The following is a 22,674-nucleotide window of genomic DNA, read 5'->3' as shown; positions in this document are numbered from 1 at the left end:
TTTTTTTTTCAGTGAAAAATGATTAAGCTGATTAATGAAGCCACGATAAATTTATTTATTAAACAGTCCACACAATTTATCGTGGCTTCATTAATCAGCTTAATCATTTTTCACTAAAAAAAGGAATTGATTTCAGAACAGGTTTTACGGTTCTAATTTCATACAACAGTTTTCCTTATATACTATGTTATGTCTTTATATTTGATGATCAAATTTAGACCCCATACACAGTGTCATTTAACACATGAGAAAAATCTGATTCGTTGTGCAAAGCAGTAAACATGAGCAAGTTCACACATTTGTTGACAGGTAAATAGGGACCTAGAAATAGAGCCAAAACTTGTTATATATTCAGGATTAACATTAATTTTTTTTTTCAAATGTATAAACCTGTTTATTTCCTATTTAAATTTGAAAAAAAAAAATGTAATTGTTATTTTTTTTATTTTAATAAGTGTTTATTTTATGTATACTTCCAAGGCTCAGTAGGTTTCAAATGGAAAAAATTTGACATAAACAAAAATGCAATTGAATTAACTCAGTATAACTCAGTATAATTGATTGCATTATATTTGTACTGTTTTATATTTACGTTGCATATGTTATTCATTAATATTTGCTCTGTTTCATCCACTCAGTATAAAGGCACATGTCTTGCACGTGGTGTCTTGTCGTGCACTTTAATCATGCTGTTTTTGTTTATTATTGTTATTGAGCTGTACCGAACTCAGTTACCACGAAACACTGTTGTGTGTCAATAAAAGAATCTTGACTCTTCGGTCGTTTTTTTTTTATTTCTTCCCCCCTGCTGCTGTGGTGATGTGGGCGTGCCATTATAAGTTGGATAGTGGGCGTGTCCGGTAAGGGATGTGGGCGTGTCAGGAAAGCGCCCGAGGCTCGAGCGCTCCGTGGGAAAAGAAGCTCAGAGGGATCCTGGAAGGGAAGAGAGAGAAAAAATTAGGTAGAGAGGCGCGCGTGCGCCACGACCAGCTGTGTGCACATCGCTCGCGCTCCGATTCCTCATCCCCGTTATACAACGCTCTCGCGCCGACATGAAGCGGCCCTGTGAGGACACCACATCCGACAGCGACATGGACGAGACCATAGACGTGGGTAGTGAGAATAATTACCCCGCGTGAGTACACTAATAGAAGTGAAATAAAACTTTTGCTTTTTTTTTTTGACCATTTGTTTATTGCATTTCACTGATATTAATGTATTAATGCATGCTTGTTATATTAGAAAATGGAGACAGATACAGGTTTCGTGCAAAAAAAAAAATCCTAAAAGTTTATTTCTGTCCATCTGGATGTGTCAAAGTCCACGTGCACAAATAGAAAAGTGTAAAGGAGTGTAAAATATGTTTGCATGGAGGAATGGACTCCTGCACGATTGCATCCAACGTTGTAACAGACCCTACAAGACTTAGTGGCTGTTATTATACTCTATACAGTAGGGCTTAGGTTTCATACTGAACAAGTGCTCTGAAGAAGAAATCAGACTAATCATGGAAGGAAGGAAGTGTGTGAGAAGAGTATAGTAGTAAGGTGACGTGTAGTGGAGGAAAATACAACAGACAAAATCGTTGATTTCTCTTCTAACAGCCTCGCAAGCATTTTGTTTGCACCGCTGACACAAGACTTCTATCCAAAACTGTCCTGTTTCTTTGGAAAATACATTTTATTTGTATTCCGTCTTCTAATGTAGCTGAAGCACAGGGTTTATATCTGCAGGCTGAACTGCACGTTGCAAATATCTGAGTTGTTTTTTTCTTTCTTTTGTTTGTTTGTTTGTTTGTTTGCTTTGCTTTGAAGGGTGCCGATAATTCTCACACTGAAAGAGGCACTTCAACTCTACAGGTGATAATGTTGAATTATTTTATAAGATTTCCGAATAATTTAGTCCTTATGGATATTATCGTGTAATCTGTAATTCTGGACACAGATTTGTGTCCAGGATGCAATACTTAATTATGATTTTAAAAAATGTAAATGATTTAATAAAGTCCAAAGAAAATGAAAATCATCTGGTACACAGTAAAAACAACATAAATGACTGTTAATTTAACAACTCAGCACAAAGTTCAGTTATGTCCAGCTAGACTCAAATGAATGTGTATAAAAAGATTTTTTCAAGTATTTTTAATTCTTATACTTAGCCTGCTGCAATTAATATTAAAGTGCTCTTTCCTCTGCTTATTATCTATAAACAGATTGGTGATAATATGATAAAATAGTTTGCTTTATATTTTTAGTTTTGTGCATGTGGACTAGGGCTGGGAAATATAGACAAAAATATCATATCATGATTCTCAAAGGCATTTCTGTAATACACAATATGTATCACGATATTTTGGTTTGCTCAGAAACTGAGCAATTATGTTGGCATTATATTAAACGGTTCAGTGATACTTTATTGCTATGGAAAATTAGTTTAATATTTTAAAAAGATAATAATAATGCTTAAAACGAGAATCTAACATTTGCAATTTTAAATAGTGAGATTTTCAATTATATTGTGATTATTTTTAAAAAATGGACTTTAATATATAGACTTTTATCATGAACAGTTTAAACACTATAAGAATCAGTTTGACACAGGAAATTGGTTGATTCAATGCTGCATGTGTCTGTTCATCACTGTAAGAGTCGATTCATTATTGTAAGAGTCAGATCAACAATGTAAGAGTTGACGCGGTACTGTAAGAGTTGACGCGGTACTGTAAGAGTCGGTAAAACACTGTAAGAGTCGATTCGGTATTATAAGAGTCAGATCAACACTGAAAGAGTTGATTCTGTATTGTAAGAGTCAGTTCAACACTGTAAGAGTCTATTCGGTATTGTAAGAATCAGTTCAACACTGTAAGAGTTGATTCGGTATTGTAAGAATCAGTTCAACACTGTAAGAGTCGATTCGGTATTGTAAGAGTCAGTTCAACACAGTAAGAGTCGATTAAAAAAAATAAGTGTCTGCTCAACACTCTATGAGCCATCTTAACACTTTAAGAGTCATTTTAACTCTAAGACTCTGTTCAACAGTATATGAGTCTATTCATTGGTGTTTTAATTAATTCAACACTATAAGAGTCAATTCAACAGAGTATGAGTCTATTCAGAAGTATAACATTTGATTCAGTTCTATAGGAAACACTTCAACCCTGTAAGAGCTGTATGAGTTAAATCACACCACGCTGTCACCGATTACATGCCTATAACAGCGTACATTCTGTTTAATTTGGTATATAATGAATCCATTTCCATCTCTCTCATTACAGCCAGTGCAGCAGCTCTTTTCTGAGATGTGCTTCTCCTACCACCACCTCGCAGGTCATGGCCCGAAAAAAACGCAGAGGGGTGAGCAACTCAGCACAGAATATGAATGTTTTCTTCTCTTTGAAATATGAAACGTTTACACTACAGAGCTGCTTTATTATTGCAGATCATCGAGAAGCGACGGAGAGACCGGATCAATAGCAGTCTGTCTGAGTTGCGTCGCTTGGTGCCGACTGCTTTCGAGAAACAGGTGAGTGTGAATGAAATCATTAGAACTGATATGTGTTCAAGAATGAAATAAAAATATATATTTTACAAAAGAGATTTTCTTTTTCTTAGGGCTCTGCTAAACTGGAGAAGGCTGAAATACTGCAGATGACAGTAGATCATTTAAAGATGCTGCAGGCTACAGGAGGAAAAGGTAAAGAGATAATTGGCTTCCTCTCTCTCTCTCTCTCTCTCTCTCTCTCTCTCTCTCTGTCTCTGTGTGTGTGTGTGTTGTGAAACATGAGCACTCGGCTCCTTTCGGCTCAGATTAAAGGAGTGGAAGTCGACGCTAATGGCAGGATTGAGCCCGTGGGAAAGCGCAGGCAGGACAAAAGCATCACTTGACCCCGAGCTTGTGTTTGCTTTGATAAACCAGTGGGAGGCGAGCAGGCCGCATTCACACACTCCACCGCTGGGGGTGTGTTTGCACTTTACAGAGAGTGTAAACCCAGTGCACTGGGGAGACAAAACAAACACACAAACAGTCCGAGCGTTCAGCGCAGAGGGGATCGGCTCCATGCATCGGCTGTCCGCTTCATTGTAGCCTGAATGAAGTGCTGTCATTTAGAGGCACTTAGAGATTGAGCGTATGTTTGAGAAATGATATCATCATAATCAGCTTTTTATTACCTTCATGGCATTTTTAAATTTGAGTCCAAAAATATCATAATCATCATGTAGTCATAATCAGTTTATATGAGAAAACGTTACAAAATGTACAAAAAATAAATTTATTTATTTGTTTGTTTGTTTGTTTTTACATCCCATTCCCCTTGTCTCTTATTTCTATTCAAACCTGTGAACACACACCTTCCATCTGGTCCTTCACAAACCCTGAGCGTGGGAAAAGCTTTTTGTGCACATTTTTCATACAAATCATAAATAATTGAGGCAACAGTATAGTAGGAACGTTTTAAACTTTTTTGTACCTCTAGATATATCATAAAGCATGTTTTATTACAGCATGTTGAGCCAACAAACAATATCATAATTGCTTTTATGACCACCTTCATAACACAGTATAACACCGTAGCTGCTAGAAGAAAAGGGTTAACAGTGCTTTTCCTTTTTTTTTTTAATCAGGTTATTTTGATTTCCATGCTCTGGCCATGGATTTCATGAGCATCGGTTTCCGTGAGTGTCTCACCGAAGTGGCTCGCTACCTGAGTTCGGTAGAAGGACTCAACTCAAGTGACCCTCTGCGTGCTCGCCTCATCTCACACCTCAGCAGCTGTGCCTCTCAGCTCATCGCCTCATCTCTCACACACCATCCTCAAGCCCTGCACCCTCTCCACCCACTGCACCCGCTACCCACAGCCTTTCTAGCACATGCCTCACCATCAGCCTCGTCCTCGTCTTCTTCTTCAGAGCCGCATCGCTCCTCCTTCTCTCACGCCGGCGGCATAGCACCGCCGCTCTCCACTTCCCTGCTCTCGCTCTCTGCAACCTTCCCCTTGTCGTTTCCCGCAGGATTCCCGCTTTTCGCGCCTAGCATGACATCATCTGCGACCATCAACTCTTCCATTTCCAGCTCATCCACATCGTCGACGTCACAGCAGAGCAGCTCCAGCTCTGCTAAACCTTATCGGCCGTGGGGAACTGAAGTGGGAGCCTTCTGAGCGCTGAGACTATGAACTGTAAACTCTGTGCTCTTTCAGCCACAAATCAATTCGCCAAGTGCCTGGCTGGGTGTATGAACGATGTAAGAAAAAAACTTCATTTGAGAGGAAAACAGTATGGATCACATTTTGTACGCATCACACATGGATGACCGTTTAGTATTTTCAATGAAATGGGCTCATCATTGCTGTCATTTTTTCCTTATCTTTACCCATTTCCCATGGAGAAATACAACGATTTTTTTGGACCGCACAACTTCACATGTAGGCATGATGCTGTTCTGCAGGACAGTGTGACTGAAAAATACGGACTTAAGATCTTAGTCACGGTGAAACAAACTCAAGCTCATTAGCGTCTCTCATGGGATTTAAGCTCACAGACTTTCAGTCACCTTTACTGCTGAGCTACAACTATCCAGCTGTGATATCATGTCTGTGCATAAAATCCTAGCACAAGATGTTGAAAAAAGATTTGTCTAATGTAAACATTGTGCTTCATATTAAACTTGTGGAAACAGTTGGTTGAGTGTAACTAGACAAAAAAACACAACAGCAAATTCAGAAAAATTCTAATCATCATTATAGTCGCTTATTCAGCGTCACATTCTTTCTGATTATAGAACATGGCGTATGACTATCACAAGGAAAATATTGCACTATTTCACTAGTTATCCCAGCGATTTAATAAGCCGTCACATATTTTATTATTTCCTTGCCTTAGTCAAGTTTTCTGCTCTGTGTTTTCATATTTATGATATTAACATCAAGCTAAGTTGACAGCATAGCTGTAGTAACATCATATGAACGCTCATAATGAAAGAAAAAGCACAAACAGGAGCATAAATAGATTCATTTAGTCTCATCATTCCTCTTAATGTCAGGACTCTTCAGCTTCCTGATTTTTACCATCTCTTCGACTGACACGCGCCGTAACCAATCAGCAATGAGTATGTGACATTCAATAAGGACATACAGCTTCTATTTTTGAGTTTGTGTTGATGTGTTTTTAAATTTGCTCTTGTGTTTTTATACGTTGTTCTTAATGTAGTTTGCATTTATGGGCCATAGTAAAAAAATAAAAAGATAATTCCAATAACATTAACCTTCTCAAAGTATAACCACTGAATTAAACAGATTACAGAAGTGTCTGATTGGGAGTGGCTTAGTATTCTAATAACCATGCTCGATTGACACGCCCTGTATCTCTGACACGCCCACTCTACTACACCATACTCATTAATACAACATTAATCAGACACAAAGGACACAGAAAACAGTTGTCTTTGGGGAAGCGACATCAGCTTGTAATTACGGTGATCGATGACTGTAAAACGTATGCGAATCTGCCCTGAATTGAGCCCCGCCCACTTTTCATGACAGTACATTTAGACATGCTAGATATTATTGTGCTCATAAAACCACATCTTTTTAAGAAAATCAAACAGATCGTTCCCGTCACTTCAGCCTTTTTAAACCATTTATTTCCATTTAACAAAACCCCAATAAGCCAAAGTTTTTCCAGATAATCACAGAACAACTGAGGTGTGAGGGAGGAGTGTGTCGTGAGGAAACAACCACTCGGTCTGTAAATATGTACATGTGTAAGAGTGTAACTAGAGTTTATACTGAAGCTGTATATTGTTATGACGATGCACTTCGGTCACTACTGCCTGGAGAGACAGGATTCTCTCTGTGATATTTGCGCTCCAGCTTTCACTGTTCACTTATATTGTGTGCCAGATTTGCCAGTAAATCACTGTATCTTTTTTTTTTAATCCCCGTCTTGCTCTTGTAATATGTAACCATTTTTTCTATGCAAAATGAAAAAAAAAAGCAGATGTCACAGATTAAAATTCAGTTCTTTTTACTTGCCCTCGTCTTCGTCCTCATCCTTTCCTTCACCCTCACCCACAAACCGGGAGGACAGACTTGTTTGTTGAAACGCAACCCGAGTTCCAGAAACTATTTGGTGAAGGAAATAATATGCTTTTGTGTGGTTTTATAATAACGTAAAAAGAAACCATCAAAGCCTGGAACAAACAGATTAAACTATGTGTCCCAAATTTGGAATTTAAGATATTTAGAAGCAAAGCACTTTCTTTAATTAACTTTTTTTTGTGCAGTCTGAATGGATACAACAACAATTTAATTAGCACTAGCAAGCAAAAAAAAAAACAACAACAACTAAATAGATCAATAAATGTTAACTTCTATCACATGTGGATGATTCATTTTCTAGAATGATACATGCAACAAAATAAAAGAATTAAAAGTGTATAATTGTTGATTTGATGATGTTCTATGTGAAGAGATGTGCATTTAGTATTAATGGAAGGAGCCTCCGGTGTCAGTTTAAAGAGAGAGGTATAGAGAGGCCCAGAGAGAGATAGAAAGAATCTGGTTACTGAAGGACAGTTTGTAGCTGCTATAACATTACAGAACTTGTTCTGCAGATGTTCCATAACTATAAATGAGGAATTATTTAACATTTTCTATAATTAATAGAAAATTCTAATAATGGGAAAATTACTGGAACATGGTTTTATTGATAGAAGACATGTGAGAAGTGGAAGCTCAGTGACAAGAGTGCTACGGAAGCGGTAGCTTAGTGGGGGAAGTGGTAGGGAAGTGGTAGATCAATATGGGAAGTAGTTGGGAAGTGGTAGTTCACTAAAGGAAGTGGTAGGGAAGTAGTAGCTCAATAATGGAAGTGGTACCTCAATAAGGGAAGTTGTAGCTCAATAAGGGAAGTGGTAGGGAAGTGGTAGTTCAATAAGGGAAGTGGTAGCTTAATATGGGAAGTATTAGGGAAGTGGTAGCTCATTAAGGGAAGTGGAAGGGAAGTGGTAGTTCAATAAGGGAAGTGGTAGCTTAATATGGGATGTAGTAGGGAAGTAGTAGCTCAATAAGGGAAGTGGAAGGGAAGTGGTAGCTCAATGAGGGAAGTCATAGGGAATTGGATACACTTTTGGACTATTGATTGGAACGTTGTCTGTTCAAACCCCACCACTGGCAAGCTGCTATTCCTGGGCCCTTATGCCAGGCTCAACGCCGTTATGTGCTAAGTTGTGAAATGATATATATGTTAGTTGCTCTCGATAAAGACGACTGTCAAATTCTGTAAATAATAATGAGTTTTTCTATAACAGCAAACCTAGCCGTTTTTGGCCACTCGACTACAAGTGGAAAAGTTGTTGAAAAAGTTGTGGAAAAGGCTTTTAGACACTTAATGCAATACAAAATTTTTCAAAATTGATTTAATTTCATGTTATATGTTAAATCTAGGGATTATGGGTTTCTTTTCAAAAGCCATCTCATATTTTTCATGTCTTTCATGCCGTGTAAAGAGTGTGAACACTTTTTGGAGTGATCTTCAAGCCGACACACTTATGATCTGCAGCCGTTTTGGTGTGTGTGAACCTCTGGCCTCAAAACTTGCAGCCTTCAAAGCATTAACTGAGAACAAGAGAGGTCACTCCTCCCCAAAATGGCACTCTGTGCCCCTTTAATCCACTCCCTTTATGCTGGAAAGTTTTACACGAGTAAATCACTGTCACGCCATTAAACCCTGTCCTTACATTCCTAAAAGGGAAAAGTATCAGCATTTCCAAGTGAATAGGGATTAGAGCAGACGGCGGCTGCAGACCGCAGACATGCATGGGAACCGAGCGGGGCCGTAAATCCGCTGCTTATCTGCTTTAGAACACTGCTTCTCAGGCCCATGGCTTTGAAGAGGCCGTCGTATATCAGAGAGACACGTGATCTTCACATTACACACCACTAAAAACAGTGGTGTGAGAAAATCCCGCTGGGTTTTACAGTGTAGTTTATACCATGTGTTTAAATCAGCAATAGAAAATAAGAAACAACTTGCATATTAATATTCACTCCTTGTTCAGTTTTAACTAAAGAGAGTGATGCAGCAGCACTTTATTCCTTCAGTCTCTCTAGTTCTCTCACCTGGTTTGTTCACTCTGGTCAAATATCACATTCCAGCAAACAAAACAGAAACAAAACCACTAATTCCACACAGGAGTAAAGAGTGTACAGCAACATTCGACACATTTGCACCAGAATCGCCAAGAAAGTCAGAAATATTTAAATATTGTAATTATGTAATTATGCTGAATATTGTAAGAACAATGGCGCCACACAGTGGACAAACTATTTTACTACACCGTATGCGTGAGGGAAATAATATCTGTTTTAAAGAACTGTAGCAAGAGGGGAGGAAATCTTGCCACATATTTAAATGAAAGCATGAAGTGAAAGCACTGTTTAATATATATATATATATATATATATATATATATATATATATATATATATATATATATATATATATATATATATATATATATATATAATTTATTATATATTTATTATTATATTATCAGTTAATATTAATATATTAACTACCGTGACAGATATGTGTAAAACGATAATAATAATAATAATAATAATAATAATAATAATAATAATAATAATAATAATAATAATAATAATACAATTCACTATAGCCTTAGATGCAGAAACTATGTCAAACTCCTCAGCCAATGAATGTCCTGAATGTTGAGCCCTTAACTACCAACCACCAATAACCGCCAGACTCTCTGGTTGAATCCCAAATCTACTCCTTCTTTGCTAGATAGTGCACTATTTAACCCCTTATTTTATAACCTACGTAGTGAACATGTGTAGATTACGTGGGGTATTTGACACTTAGCCCAGACCTCATAGGAACCAAAACAAGGAAGTAGCAGGAAACATGTGTAGTAGCGACGTTAGAGAACAACTCTTTAAACGTTGACTGTTTTTTTTTTTTATTACTTAAAATACACAAATTACGTGAAATAACATGTAAAGGAGTCATTTGTGTAGTATTATTTAGAGCCTTTTGTATAAACAGAGATTGTTAGCTCATTTGTAAATGCTTTAGTTTTCTCTGGAGTAATGAAGTGGTTCAGGTGTCCAGCTCGACACGGATATGCGGTGGAAATGTCCCCGTTTCTCCCCAACGTACTGGCCTGTGCTACAGCTCAGTATTACGGCATAGCAGGTATTAAACTTCTTATAATGCCTTCTGTTCAGGGGAAAGTGGCTCAGATACAAACACATGATCAGGATGTTGCTAGAAGTCGTCAGATGACGTGATACTAGCTAATTTATCTAATACTAACTAACTAATTATTTAGTTGTTCATTTGTTGAATTTGCATATTTATATATTTATTTAATTGTTCGTTTGTTTGATTTGCATATTTATGTAATTGTTAGTTGAATTTTCATATTTATGTCATTGTTTGTTTGTTCAATTTGCATGTTTGCATATTTATTAAATTTTTTGATGAGTTTGCATATTTATATAATTGGTTTTGTTGAATTAGCATATTTGTATATTTATTTAATTGTTCATTTGTTGAATTTGCATGTTTATTGAATTGTTCGTCTGCTTATCGTTGCTTTTCTTATAACATCGCTGCTCAAAGAGTTCTAATCCACTTCTACCCCATCAATTTGCTAAATATTACAATTTTCATCCATTAATTGATGCTAACTCCTAATTATACTTACATTTTAATGTTGCGAAATGTTCTAGAGACACGTTTATATTAATGTGTATATTATACCATTATATGCTGTATGTATTTACATCCGTTCCCTCTCCAGCATCTCTTTTTGTTCTTAAAAACTTCAAATTTTATTATAAACAAACCTTGGGTGCTGTTGTAGGTCACATGTTACTTATATAATTCAGTATTCTTTTTCCCCATATAGCTATAATACATAGTGTTTCTTTCGTCTTAAAATTTTCACTTTTCAGGATGTGGAACGCTGCTAGTTCTGGAACAGAGGGATTCGGATGTCGTGCTCATGAGAAGGTATAATTCAGACACAAATTTCCATTTTCGTTTATTAACTATTTGGCCCTGACTGCTTAACCCCTTGCTGCTGTATTTTTTTTAATTATATACAGCTTTGACTGGAACGATGGGCTCTTTGACGTGACGTGGAGCGAGAACAACGAGCATGTGCTGGTGACCGGAGCTGGTGATGGCTCATTGCAGATTTGGGACACGGCCAACCCACAGGGGCCTATTCGAGTGCTGAAGGAGCACACTCAAGAGGTGAAATGCATGACTTGATTATTCATTAGGATTCTATACATGGTGTGTCACTTAAAAGTGGATGTAATGACTCAAAAAATATATACAGAAGCACTGTTGTGACTTTTTTTAATCATCACAAACTGCAATGTTAAAATGAAGATGATGATCCCAGAGAGCTTCACATAGCATTAGAAGAAAATTGTTAACATCGTTAATAATACACCTACAACTCAAAGGTTTTGGATATTTTATTAGTATTATTATTATTTCATCGAGTAACTGTGTGTTTAGGTATACGCAGTGGATTGGAGCCAGACACGGGCTGAGAACCTGGTGGTGTCAGGATCCTGGGATCACACAGCCAAAGTGGTGAGAAACGGCACAAAATCATGACAAGATAAGATTACATTTTACAGATGCTGCCATCTTATTACAGTGAAATGGATCACGATCACTAAACAATATAAAACACAAACAACAATTACATCTGTAGAACATATCTGCTCACTCTCAGATCCTGATGTGACCTGTAAATTAAGGCTTTTTAACACCTGTATATAAAAATGTGTAGATAAAACAGAAATGTTTGAGTAATTCGAAACATCAAAGCATTTGCCTTTTCTAAATGAATTAAATATAGCCCTTTTTTTGTTGTTGTTAAAACTTCAAGACATTTCTTAATTACTCATTTAGTAATAATAGTAATAAAATCTTGAGTTGCAAGAGGGTTCTTTTGCGAGATTTTGACATTTCAGAGTATCTACATTATGCTCATTTAAACAAACAAAAAGAAAACTTTACGTAAAGCATAACGCTGTATGATTATAAGTCACATGATTTAAGAATTCTGGGCTGTTTTTAAACAAAAAGATTCAGGGACAGAATATCCAGAGGAAACTGAGCGAATACTAGATGTTGTAGCAATAATGAACACATCGTGTCATGCTGCAACTCGTGACCTTGGACTTATCAACAAATCCCACTGAACTCTGCAGTCTCGATTTCCAGAATCTGTTGCGATTCATTCTACTATATTTACTCAGAAAAACACGGAGGACTAAAACATATGATTGGAATGCAACTGTAAAGGAAATATGATTCAAATCATTTGGATCTTATTCAGTATTCACTGTCCACTTCATCTGGATAAATTTGGAGAAATCTTACCTCCTGTAAATTAACATCCCAATTTGTTTTCTCAGTGGGATCCAGAGCGCCCCCAGTCCATGTGCACACTTCAGGGGCATGAGGGAGTCGTATACAGCACCATTTGGTCTCCACACATCCCAGCCTGCTTCGCCTCAGCTTCAGGTAAGTGCACGACACACTCTGTATACTTTATTGTATATTTTTGCCGATCCCCAAGCAGTTGGATAAAGCAGTGGGTTACTATACTTACTGATCTTGGTCAATGCATGAAAAGATATCATGAACTCTGGTTCACTAAGTTACCGACTTCAGATGCCATGAGCCTAAACACTGTTCAAGATAGAGAGAGAGAGATAAACAAGACCATTATGGCATAAAGGGACAAACGGTTGTACTTGCCGGAGTTGTTATTAAAAGTACTGTAAGTGAAACACTAATAATAGAATAGATAGACTTTATTTTGTCACATAAACATTACAGCACAGTGAAATTCTTTCTTTACATATCCCAACTTTGGAGGTTGGGGTCAGAGCACAGGGTCAGCCATGATACTGCACCACTGGAGCAGAGGGCCTTGCTCAGGGGCCCAACAGTGGCAGCTTGGCAGTGCTGGGGCTTGAACTCTGATCCTCTAAGCAGTATCCCAGAGCCTTAACCACTTGTACTACTATTGCCCCAGGGTTTTCAAACATACCAGCTTATTATCAAGCTTGGGTCAGAGCGCACAGTCAGCCATGGTGTGGTGCCCTTGGAGCAGGTGGGGTTAAGGATCTAACGTTTATAGCTTAGCAGCTTGTAGGCTTGAACCCCGACCTTCTGATCAGCCACCACGTCCCCAGTAATAAATACACACAATTAGTTTAAAGATGTGTATAAAGACGCAAGAAGGAACCCGAAACCTGAAAAGAGTTGCTCTGAGATCGGTCCTGAATCACTCTTAAGCTAAGATCACTAGTTAGAAATTCATTCATTCATTTTCTACCGCTTATCCGAACTTCTTGGGTTGTCATCGGGCATCAAGGCAGGATACACCCTGGACGGAGTGCCAACCCATCACAGGGCACACACACACACACACTCTCATTCACTCACACACACACACTACGGACAATTTTCCAGAGATGCCAATCAACCTACCACGCATGTCTTTGGACCGGGGGAGGAAACCTGAATACCCGGAGGAAACCCCCGAGGCACGAGGAGAACATGCAAACTCCACACACACAAGGCGGAGGCGAGAATCGAACCCCCAACCCTGGAGGTGTGAGGCAAACGTGCTAACCACTAAGCCACCGTGTCCCCCTAGTTAGAAATTGTTAAGCAAAATAAGGAGCTCTCTGAGATCATTCTTAGAATCTTTATAAATACAGGCTACAACCTCCAGGACTTAAATGCAATGCAATGTCACACCTTCAGTCTTAAGCAGCGGGGCACAGTGTGCATGGGGTGTTTGTTAAACATTATATCTGGGCTTTAGAAGATGCTTGGACATTTTTTGGATACTGAACAGAATAAAGCAGTCGACTCTGTACTCAATGTACAGTTAAATAGAACAGGACTAATGTGTTTAAACAGTCTGGCTCTTATTAGGATATGGGCTGCTGTATTTTAGACTAGCTGGAATTTCTTTTCCTAATGGATACGTTGGCATTCTTGCAGAAGTGCATTACAGTAATCTAATTCAGAGTAGGGCTGCAAAAATAATCAATGAAATTCAGTCATAAAAATATTTGACAGTGATTTTCATTAGAGATTAGTTGGACTTTGTTTTGACGCATGCTGCAGGACCAGTTCAGTTCATTCAAACACATTAGATGTTAAAAGGCTGACACAGAGAAAGGGTTAGGAGCTTTTTACATTACACTACATTGTTGTTGTCATGGCGGAAATGCATGTTTTCCTGGGAGATATTCTGATCATAGTAATCGCTCGTTTGTGGTCAAGTTTGATGTCCCAGTTTGAATCATGCTTATTAACCACAGTGTATTCTAAGTTGTCCTATTTTAAATACGTATCTAACTATATGATCATGTGTATTGATTTTTCTTGCTCTTCCAGAAAGCATTGCTTCATACAAAAACATAGGTAGTTTGTCTGACAAGCCCAATAAATCAAATAAGTCATTAACATGATGCAAGTTCATGAAGCATGTACAGTACATCATACGGTGTTTGAAGCTGTTTGAATCATTTAGATTAAAGAGTCGATTTTCCAAGGAATCAACTCGCTGTTTTATTAATTTTAGTAATTAAGTCTAAGAATTGACTTTGGAGGCTTTGGAGTCGATTCACGCCGTGTGCGTGCAAGATGAATCGTTTTCATGTGTCGCATTGAATCGACTCCTAAGCTTTAGGTTGATTTTTGTCTTAGGTCGACTCTTTCTTTTTCGTGAAATAAATTATTTTGAATCAAATAAAATTAGGGATCGTAAGGCAGTAATGTTTTATTCTAGACTAGTGACATGTAATTTATTAATCTGTAGTTAATTATTCTTATTTAATCTAAGTAAGAGTTCTGTAGTAGTGTTTATTTTTTTTTAATTATTTTTTTTCCAGTTATTCAAAAATGGATTAATCTAAAAAATTGATCATCAATTATGAAATAATGAAAAGTCCTAATTTAGAGTTGATAATCCCTGAAATTAACGTATCTGCATGGTGTATGGATCTCGAATAATGCATGAAAAGATAACATTATTAAAAAAAAAGGCCACAACGTATAAACGAGACCAGTAAATTCCAGTATATACGATGCATGCACCAGTATACATGCTCCCTTTGTGGTTCACATGTTTTATACAGTGCAGTAGCAAACCGGTGCTATAGTCCATCAAACATCGTTGTATTAATTTATGTTATGAAGCGACAAACAGTTGTAACTCAAGTAGTTGCATATCTACTGTAAGTAAGAGGAAAATTGTTGGAATATGCAGCCTGCTGTAAAACATTATGAATGCACACAATTAGAGTTTGAACATACAGACAGAACTGTGCGTTATAATTTAGTTTTATATCCAATCTTTTTTTTTATTTTTTACAGGCAATAGAAGATAATGGTTTGCAATTAGGATAGCAATAAGAAAGTAATGAATTGCAGTCTGGCACATTAGTCCTAATCAGCATGTTCACCTCTTTGACAGCAGAGGGCGCTGATGTGACTTTGTAGTTCACGTGGGGTTAAAGGATGAGTGTCAGAAGTTGACTCTGCTTTTCTGTAACACATTAAACTGTGGGTGCTGTAGATTTTGCTTAACTGACAAATAATAAAAACTTGTAGAAATTAAACAGAAGGTAAAAATGCAGGAAAGTAACCATGGTGATATTTTTACCTGAAATGAGATCCGGTACATCCTGTAAGCTGCAGCATTGTGTACATTCAGTAATGCACTACGTGTGAGAAGAAGAGAAGACCGAGATGACTGGTGGATGTCGTGGTGGATGTTCTGCCTGTAATGTCGTAGTACTGTGTTCTCAGCCTCCTCAGGAAGTGTACAGGACTATAGCTGAGTTTTTCTTCAGGTCGGTATTGAGCACCTCGTCATGAATGTTCATTCGCAGCACAGCCTTTAACAATAGTGCTATTGTTTGTGAAATTATTAGGTGGGTTACACAAACACCCGTGCCTCGAGTTGCCGAAAATAACGAATATTCTCCTTAACTTTTTTTTAGACTAGTTATTGTTTTGAGAAAATATTAAGGATTTTTCTTATCAGAACAGGGAGAGAGAACGTTAACTGCTGGAGACAATGCTCTGTGTGTGTCTGTGTGTGTCTCTGTGTACTTGTATGTGTGTGTGTGTGTGTGTGTGTGTGTGTGTGTGTGTGTGTGTGTGTGTGTGTGTGTGTGTGTGTGTCGGTTCTGTCATCGTGTCCTGGAGTTGTTCAGCTCCCAGCTGCTCTGTACAGATCTTATCAGCTCACACAGAGACTCTGCAGCTCCTGTGCTTCGTTACCTCACTGTTTCACCTAGCGGCTGTGTTCCAAATAAAGCAACACACAACCCTGCTGAGCGCCAGTGCTTCAGAAATAAAGCTCTCAACAGAGGCTGCCTGTACGCTGAAGGTTAAAGATCCTTAGTTGTAGTGTGTGTGTGTGTGTGTGTGTGTGTGTGTGTACAGTTGAGGCCAAAATTATTAGCTCTCCAGGAATTTTGGAACATTTTCCTAAGGATCTTTCCAATGTTTGCAGCATTGATAAAACTTGATATAATAAAACATTCACCAGTGCTATGTATTAGCTTTTGGTACATTTTGGAATATAAAATACATTTATAGTGAAAATGGGGTGGTCAAAAATATTAGCTCCATGTCAATTTTTGCTTTCAAAACACACCTAATTAATCAATCAGCTTTCAAACCACACCATGTGCAGTCAATCGGCTTCCTAACCACACCTGAACATTCAATCAGCATAAAAGGACTCCAAGAAACAGGGCACTCGAACACATTATTATGCAGAATACATACTTGTTCATTTTTTAGGTTACAGTTGTCTATTTTATGTCAGTGGTCAGAGTAGAATGGGTTTAGTATACAGAAAGACAATAGTGAGTCAAAGAACCACTCTTTACAGCTGCGTTGAGCAGAAAAGCATCTCAAACCAGGCAGTGTATTTAAACCATGAAGGAGATGGGCTCTAACAGCAAGGTTTAATAACACTTTAGTTTAAATTATTTCCATTAATACTTCCAGTTCATTGCTTTATTTCTTTTGTATTTGAATTGTCCAAAGGGAATGTTGCAAGGACGTGATGACAAAGAGCCCTTTTCTTTCCTATTTCCTAAACATGTGTGTAATGAAAGATGTCTGAAAATCGATGCGAGAGCCTCGATGCCGAAACAACACTGAATCTGATCATGTGGAAAAAGTCTTTGTGCTTCTGCTGAGAGAAAGGTTACAAACATGCTGGGTAGACTGTCAGTTAAAAATAAACTGCAATATATATTTTCTTTGTATTTTGAGTAGTTGACTGCTTTGTGCTTTATTGCTGAGTTTTATATTGGAGAATTGTGTCCTTTTCATACTCGGGGAACTTATCGACTATAAATATTGATCAGTGATCATTCATGTGAGGAACATGCATAATTTTATAATCTTGTCTTTCTAAAAAAAAAATCAATACCGCCAGCAAATCTCATTTCTTTTACTGTGCTGCGAAATAATAATACTAAAAATAATAATAATAATAATAGTAAAATAGTAAATATGATTTTGGACAAAATGCCATTAAATTTGATTCCAATTCATAGCTGTTGTAGTGTTATCTAATAAAGCAATTTTATTTGCTTAGAAATACAGTTGGGGGGAAAAACACACGTGCAAAAAATATTTTTTCTTAATGAACGATGCCTCACATTTTAAAGGTTTGGAGTTAATGTTGTGGAATAGACAAGAGACAGGTTTGTGTTTTTACTTCATGCTATCATGCTATAACTATGATAAACATTTATTCTCTCCCTAGGCTCATTCTCTCTCTCTCTCTCTCTCTCTCTCTCACTCTCTCCCTCTCTCTCTCTCTCTCTCTCTCTCTCTCTCTCTCTCCCTCTCATACACTCCTTTATTGGCAATATATTCCTGTGCTGCTAAACTTTAAATAAAGACTTCTTCCATAACCATTAAATGAATTTCACCTAAATGAAAATGTCACCACAGCAACAATAATAGGTTTTTATTTACACCTGTTATAATTAAACAACAAGCTTTTTAAAATCTGTTTATTAGAACAAACCATTTGACATGAATATTAACCCGTTCTGGACACTTCATAAACACTGCCTTTGCGTGTACCGCTGTGGCTGAAAACGTCCACCAAATTAATGTTATGTAAAATTATATCAAATTAACATTTATGCCAAATAAATGTAAACCTCAGTTCTAATCAAAGCTTTTAAATATTAAAAACAAAAAAGAAAATACTTTTTAATTATTAATTTAATTAGTGATGTCAATAATTTGCATAAAAGTACACACCGGTGTGTGTTTGTGTGCGTTTTGCGATTTGGCACATTTCAGTTTTTCTATAACATAAGTGAGAGAAAGAAAGAAGCAGGCGAAGGAACGAGCAGCTATGTTTATAGCTGCTGTAACGTAAGTGATAACAGGAACTTTATCACTAAACTTTTTTTTGCAGAAAACTTTTTTCACATCATTAAAAAAATGTAACTGTAACGGGTTAAAAAGTGCATCATTCATTAACAAATATAAAATGTGTCCATGTTGGCTAACTGCTGAAGTTAAAAAGTGAATACAACACAGTATTACACCACCGTTCTCTTTAATTAATAAAAAATACATCACCGTAATCTTTAATTAGTATCCTATTACAGAACGTCCCTTGTCTTTTAGTCCTTATAGATCTTGTATATAGATCTTGTGCTTACAACATTCTCTTCCCGTCCCATTTGTGTGCGCTCAATTATTTATACACACGACAGCTTAACACACTCGCATACACACCCTCACACATGGTTTTGATAGGTCAGTGTTGCTGTGATTGACATTAAGAGAGAATGAATTATCTCTCTCACCCGAAAAACATGACCAATTTTGCTCTCTCGACTCCCAGCCACATATCATTGTGGGATCATCTGGCTTTGAACTGACGAACATCGCTTTAAGGTACTTATCAAGTACATCAATTAACTCACTAAAGCAGTTAACACACATGACCAGCAATATACTTCATGTGCTTAACCATCCTAAGTGTTAAGCCAACGTCGCCTATTTAATATGCATTAACCCAGGGTACTATTTCATCCAACAGCCACTCGTGCACGTTGATTGTGAGCCACTCATCATATGCACTACCATGAAATTACTTGCTGTGCTTTAGTCAATGATAAAAGAGCGCCTGCGGGCTGGTGGCTTCGGTTCACACCCCTGGCTCCAGGAGTGTTAAAATGTGAAAGCCAATCACTTGCGAATTGTGTTTTCGTTACATTATATAGACGTTCATTGGCGATGTAATTGACATATAATCTTAAACACGTGTGCACCAATTTTAGTTTTATTCCTTCAAGAGTTTCATAGGATTCCAAGCTCTCCTTTGGTTGATGAACTTTCTCAAGCGTACATGCTAACATTTTCTTTCGATATTATTCTCCCCCTTTATTATGCTCCAGTACAGTCACACAAATGTTCTCAGACGATCTGCTGAAGTAAACAGTGATATCAAAACCGTTTCTGCTCTCTGAAACACTCCAAGTGCTGGTTCACAAGCATCTAAAAACTGGAGAGAGAGAAAAAACCCAACCTGACTCGTTTTATATCACATATACCTAATGTGATGAGATCATTTTTGTAAACTCACTGATCATAAAGTAGAACTTTCTATCGTTTGACAGATTATTTAAGCACTTCATTTTTAGTACTCTGTCCTGTCACATTAACATGTAGTGTTCTTATGAAAAAATATTGAACGTAAGTGGCTTTGTAGTGCTGTTTCCAGCTTTTTTTTGTTCCACGACAGCACTGTGGCACACTGCTGAATGATAATGTCATTTACATTGAAGGTTTGCTTTGAAGAGCTGCAGAGAGAAACAATAGCACAATAGTACAAGATTAAAGCTTATCAGCGATCCTGCTTTTATTTTTTTTCCTGCTCGCACACTGCTGATATAGACTTCCATGAAAGCATTAAAGGCAAAGGCTTAGTGTGCCAGCAATCTCGACGAGAGATCCATTACCCACAATTAAAGTCAGCAGCGGGCAGAGGGGGCTGCAAATCAAAGATTTTAACTAAACGCTGCAGCCCAGCCCTGTAGGAAATGCTAATTTATCCCAAGAAATGACTTCCATTTGGAATCTCTGCAGTCTATTTTACAAGCATGGCAGTAGTTCAATGAACAGAAGTTTCCTCTCCTTTTTAATGAGAATTCATGAAATGCACCAGGCTGAATAAAGCTGTCCAATCGCACAAACGGAATATTCTGCAGTAGACACAGGTTTTAATTTTGTGCAAGAATTCATTTGGCTCGAGCTCAGCACTGCGTCTTTCCGATCGACTGCGGCTTGTTGCGTGTAGCCTCTGCGTAAAAGCTCCAGCGCGACAGTGAAGTAAATTGAAGGCTATTTATTGAAGTAGTTACTTATTGACTTGTCAATAAGAATAATGTTTGGATTGCTCTGGAGTTAATTGTCCAAAGCAGAGGCTTGTATAGAATGTGGAGATGTTAAATCTATTCACATAGGAATGGAAAGTTTATAAAACACTTCATTCCCGTGTTTAGAAACCGCCTTTAAGATAAAAGATCATGACAAAAAGATCAATATACAGGGGTGTGTGTTATCGAATTGTGTTGTTTCATCTACCGAGTTCATACAATCTTCAATTTTGATATGTGATTATTCATTTTGTGTGTGATGTGTTTATAAATATTTTAACAAATAAAAGATTTTATGTTTCACAGTACAGTATTGTACAAAACTGTTACTTCACTGACACACAGGCCACACCTCCTTCACTAGAGCTGACAGACACACAGGCCACACCTCCTTTACTAGAGCTGACAGACACACAGCCCACACCTCCTTCATTGAGGCTGATACACACAGCCCACACCTCCTTCATTGAGGCTGATACACACAGCCCACACCTCCTTCATTGAGGCTGATATACACAGACCACCCCTCCTTCACTAGAGCTGACAGACACACAGCCCACACCTCCTTCATTGAGGCTGATACACACAGCCCACACCTCCTTCATTGAGGCTGATACACACAGCCCACACCTCCTTCATTGAGGCTGATACACACAGGCCACACCTCCTTCATTGAGGCTGATATACACAGCCCACACCTCCTTCATTGAGGCTGATACACACAGCCCACACCTCCTTCATTGAGGCTGATACACACAGCCCACACCTTGTTCAGTGAGGCTGATACACACAGGCCACACCTACTTCATTGAGGCTGATACACACAGCCCACACCTCCTTCGTTGAGGCTGATACACACAGGCCACACCTCCTTCATTGAGGCTGATACACGCAGATAAACACAGGCCACACCTCCTTCATTGAGGCTGATACACACAGGCCACACCTCCTTCATTGAGGCTGATACTCACAGGCCACACCTTCTTTACACCTCCATCAAACAAATAAAGGCTAATAACTACCTGCTCACTTGACTGAGGGCAAAGTTTGAAACTATAAATGAAACAGTAAAAGACAATTGATGAGTTTATCGATTAATATATGTGTAATAACCAGTGTCACTAGAACAGTGTGTTTTCTCTGATCAGCTCTAGACTTGTTTTTTACTGGTGAAAATAGTGGTGATGTTGCAGGTCTTCACGGACACGTGCTCTACACGATAAACGGTCAACCCACAACTCACTTACATGTACTGCTGACTACAGAATGTTAAATGTAGTGTTGAATTACAGAGTCTCATGAGTCTCCTCCTTTTAGACTTTTAGGGTTTTCGATATATGAAAGAAGGTCATAGAGGGTACACACTCACAGATAGATAGATGAAGAGAGAAAGAGAGAGAGAGAGAGAGAGAGAGAGAGAGAGATGTGTGTGTTTAAAGTTCAGTGTCTAGCTGGTACATTTTTACACAATGCCGCATCATCTTGGCAGTTCTACTCTTCTTCCATTCATGGCTACGGGTTCCTTGAAATGATCGTCACAGCTCACAGGTTTCTGAGGAAGTATCGGAGGGGGAATATTTCTGAAGTTTAGATACGGTTTGCAGTTGCTGTGCTAGTGTCAGGGCAGCAATTACAGCATTCGTGCAGTTTGAAACGGCAGGAGAATTTGGCAGGACCACCTTTGCTGATTGTAGCGTCCCGTTGAAAAAAACAAAACAAAAAAGAGCAGTTCAGCTAAAAAACAAACCATCTGCAGTTTTCCTTTACGCCCCAAATACAGTCAATCAGGACTCAAAAACGTTCCTTATTAATTTGCCCTGGAGCTGCAAGACTGCTTTTGTTTATAGCTACTACTTTAGCAGTGTGATTAGCGACCAGGCGTGAATCATCACACACTCTACACACCGAAGCTACATCGAATATGTATGTTTTCAAATGCAGTATCTGCACTTATTATTTCTACAGTAGACTCATCATATCTAAACACTGGGAAGTCGTGTCCTAATGGTTAGAGAGTTTGACTCCTAACCCTAAGGTTGTGGGTTCGAGTCTCGGGCCGGCAATACCGCGACTGAGGTGCCCTTGAGCAAGGCACCGAACCCGCCGACTGCTCCCCAGGCGTCGCAACATAGATGGCTGCCCACTGCTCAGAGTGTGTG

The 22,674-nt window shown here is 38.1% G+C and overlaps 2 protein-coding genes across 4 annotated transcripts in view; both read left to right on the top strand.

Moving 5' to 3' along the window:
• The first annotated feature begins 872 nt into the window (after positions 1–872).
• Positions 873–7,025, top strand: hey2 (hes-related family bHLH transcription factor with YRPW motif 2). 2 transcript variants are annotated; one of them, XM_027155317.2, is made up of 6 exons: positions 873–1,135; positions 1,815–1,859; positions 3,275–3,353; positions 3,439–3,522; positions 3,612–3,693; positions 4,623–7,025. In XM_027155317.2, the coding sequence occupies exons 1-6, from the start codon at positions 1,053–1,055 to the stop codon at positions 5,156–5,158; spliced, it is 909 nt and encodes a 302-aa protein (XP_027011118.1). In that variant the 5' UTR covers positions 873–1,052; the 3' UTR covers positions 5,159–7,025. The 2 variants fall into 2 exon arrangements, with proteins under 2 accessions (XP_027011118.1, XP_027011120.1); XM_027155319.2 differs by lacking the exon at positions 1,815–1,859 and having other exon boundaries at positions 876–1,135.
• Positions 7,026–9,892: 2,867 nt separating this feature from the next.
• The window catches only part of pex7 (peroxisomal biogenesis factor 7), a 41,506-nt gene continuing 28,724 nt past the window's right edge, over positions 9,893–22,674 (top strand). For both annotated transcript variants that reach the window (XM_027155414.2, XM_027155413.2), the window contains exons 1-5: positions 9,893–10,217; positions 10,982–11,039; positions 11,135–11,285; positions 11,559–11,636; positions 12,470–12,578. In XM_027155414.2, the coding sequence (XP_027011215.2) occupies positions 10,112–10,217; positions 10,982–11,039; positions 11,135–11,285; positions 11,559–11,636; positions 12,470–12,578 (502 nt within the window). In that variant the 5' untranslated portion in view covers positions 9,893–10,111. The remainder of the gene's footprint in view (positions 10,218–10,981; positions 11,040–11,134; positions 11,286–11,558; positions 11,637–12,469; positions 12,579–22,674) is intronic.

Source organism: Tachysurus fulvidraco, chromosome 16 (genome assembly GCF_022655615.1).
Source record: "Tachysurus fulvidraco isolate hzauxx_2018 chromosome 16, HZAU_PFXX_2.0, whole genome shotgun sequence".
In the NCBI taxonomy this organism is placed as follows: Eukaryota; Metazoa; Chordata; class Actinopteri; order Siluriformes; family Bagridae; genus Tachysurus; species Tachysurus fulvidraco.
This window is presented reverse-complemented; position numbering and strand designations above follow the sequence as displayed.

Coding starts and splice junctions, on each gene's coding strand:
- hey2 (XM_027155317.2), top strand. CDS start 1,053: ATGAAGCGGCCCTGTGAGGACACCACATCCGACAGCGACATGGACGAG. Junction 3,523..3,611: donor CGACTGCTTTCGAGAAACAG/GTGAGTGTGAAT, acceptor TCTTTTTCTTAG/GGCTCTGCTAAACTGGAGAA. Junction 3,694..4,622: donor GCAGGCTACAGGAGGAAAAG/GTAAAGAGATAA, acceptor TTTTTTAATCAG/GTTATTTTGATTTCCATGCT.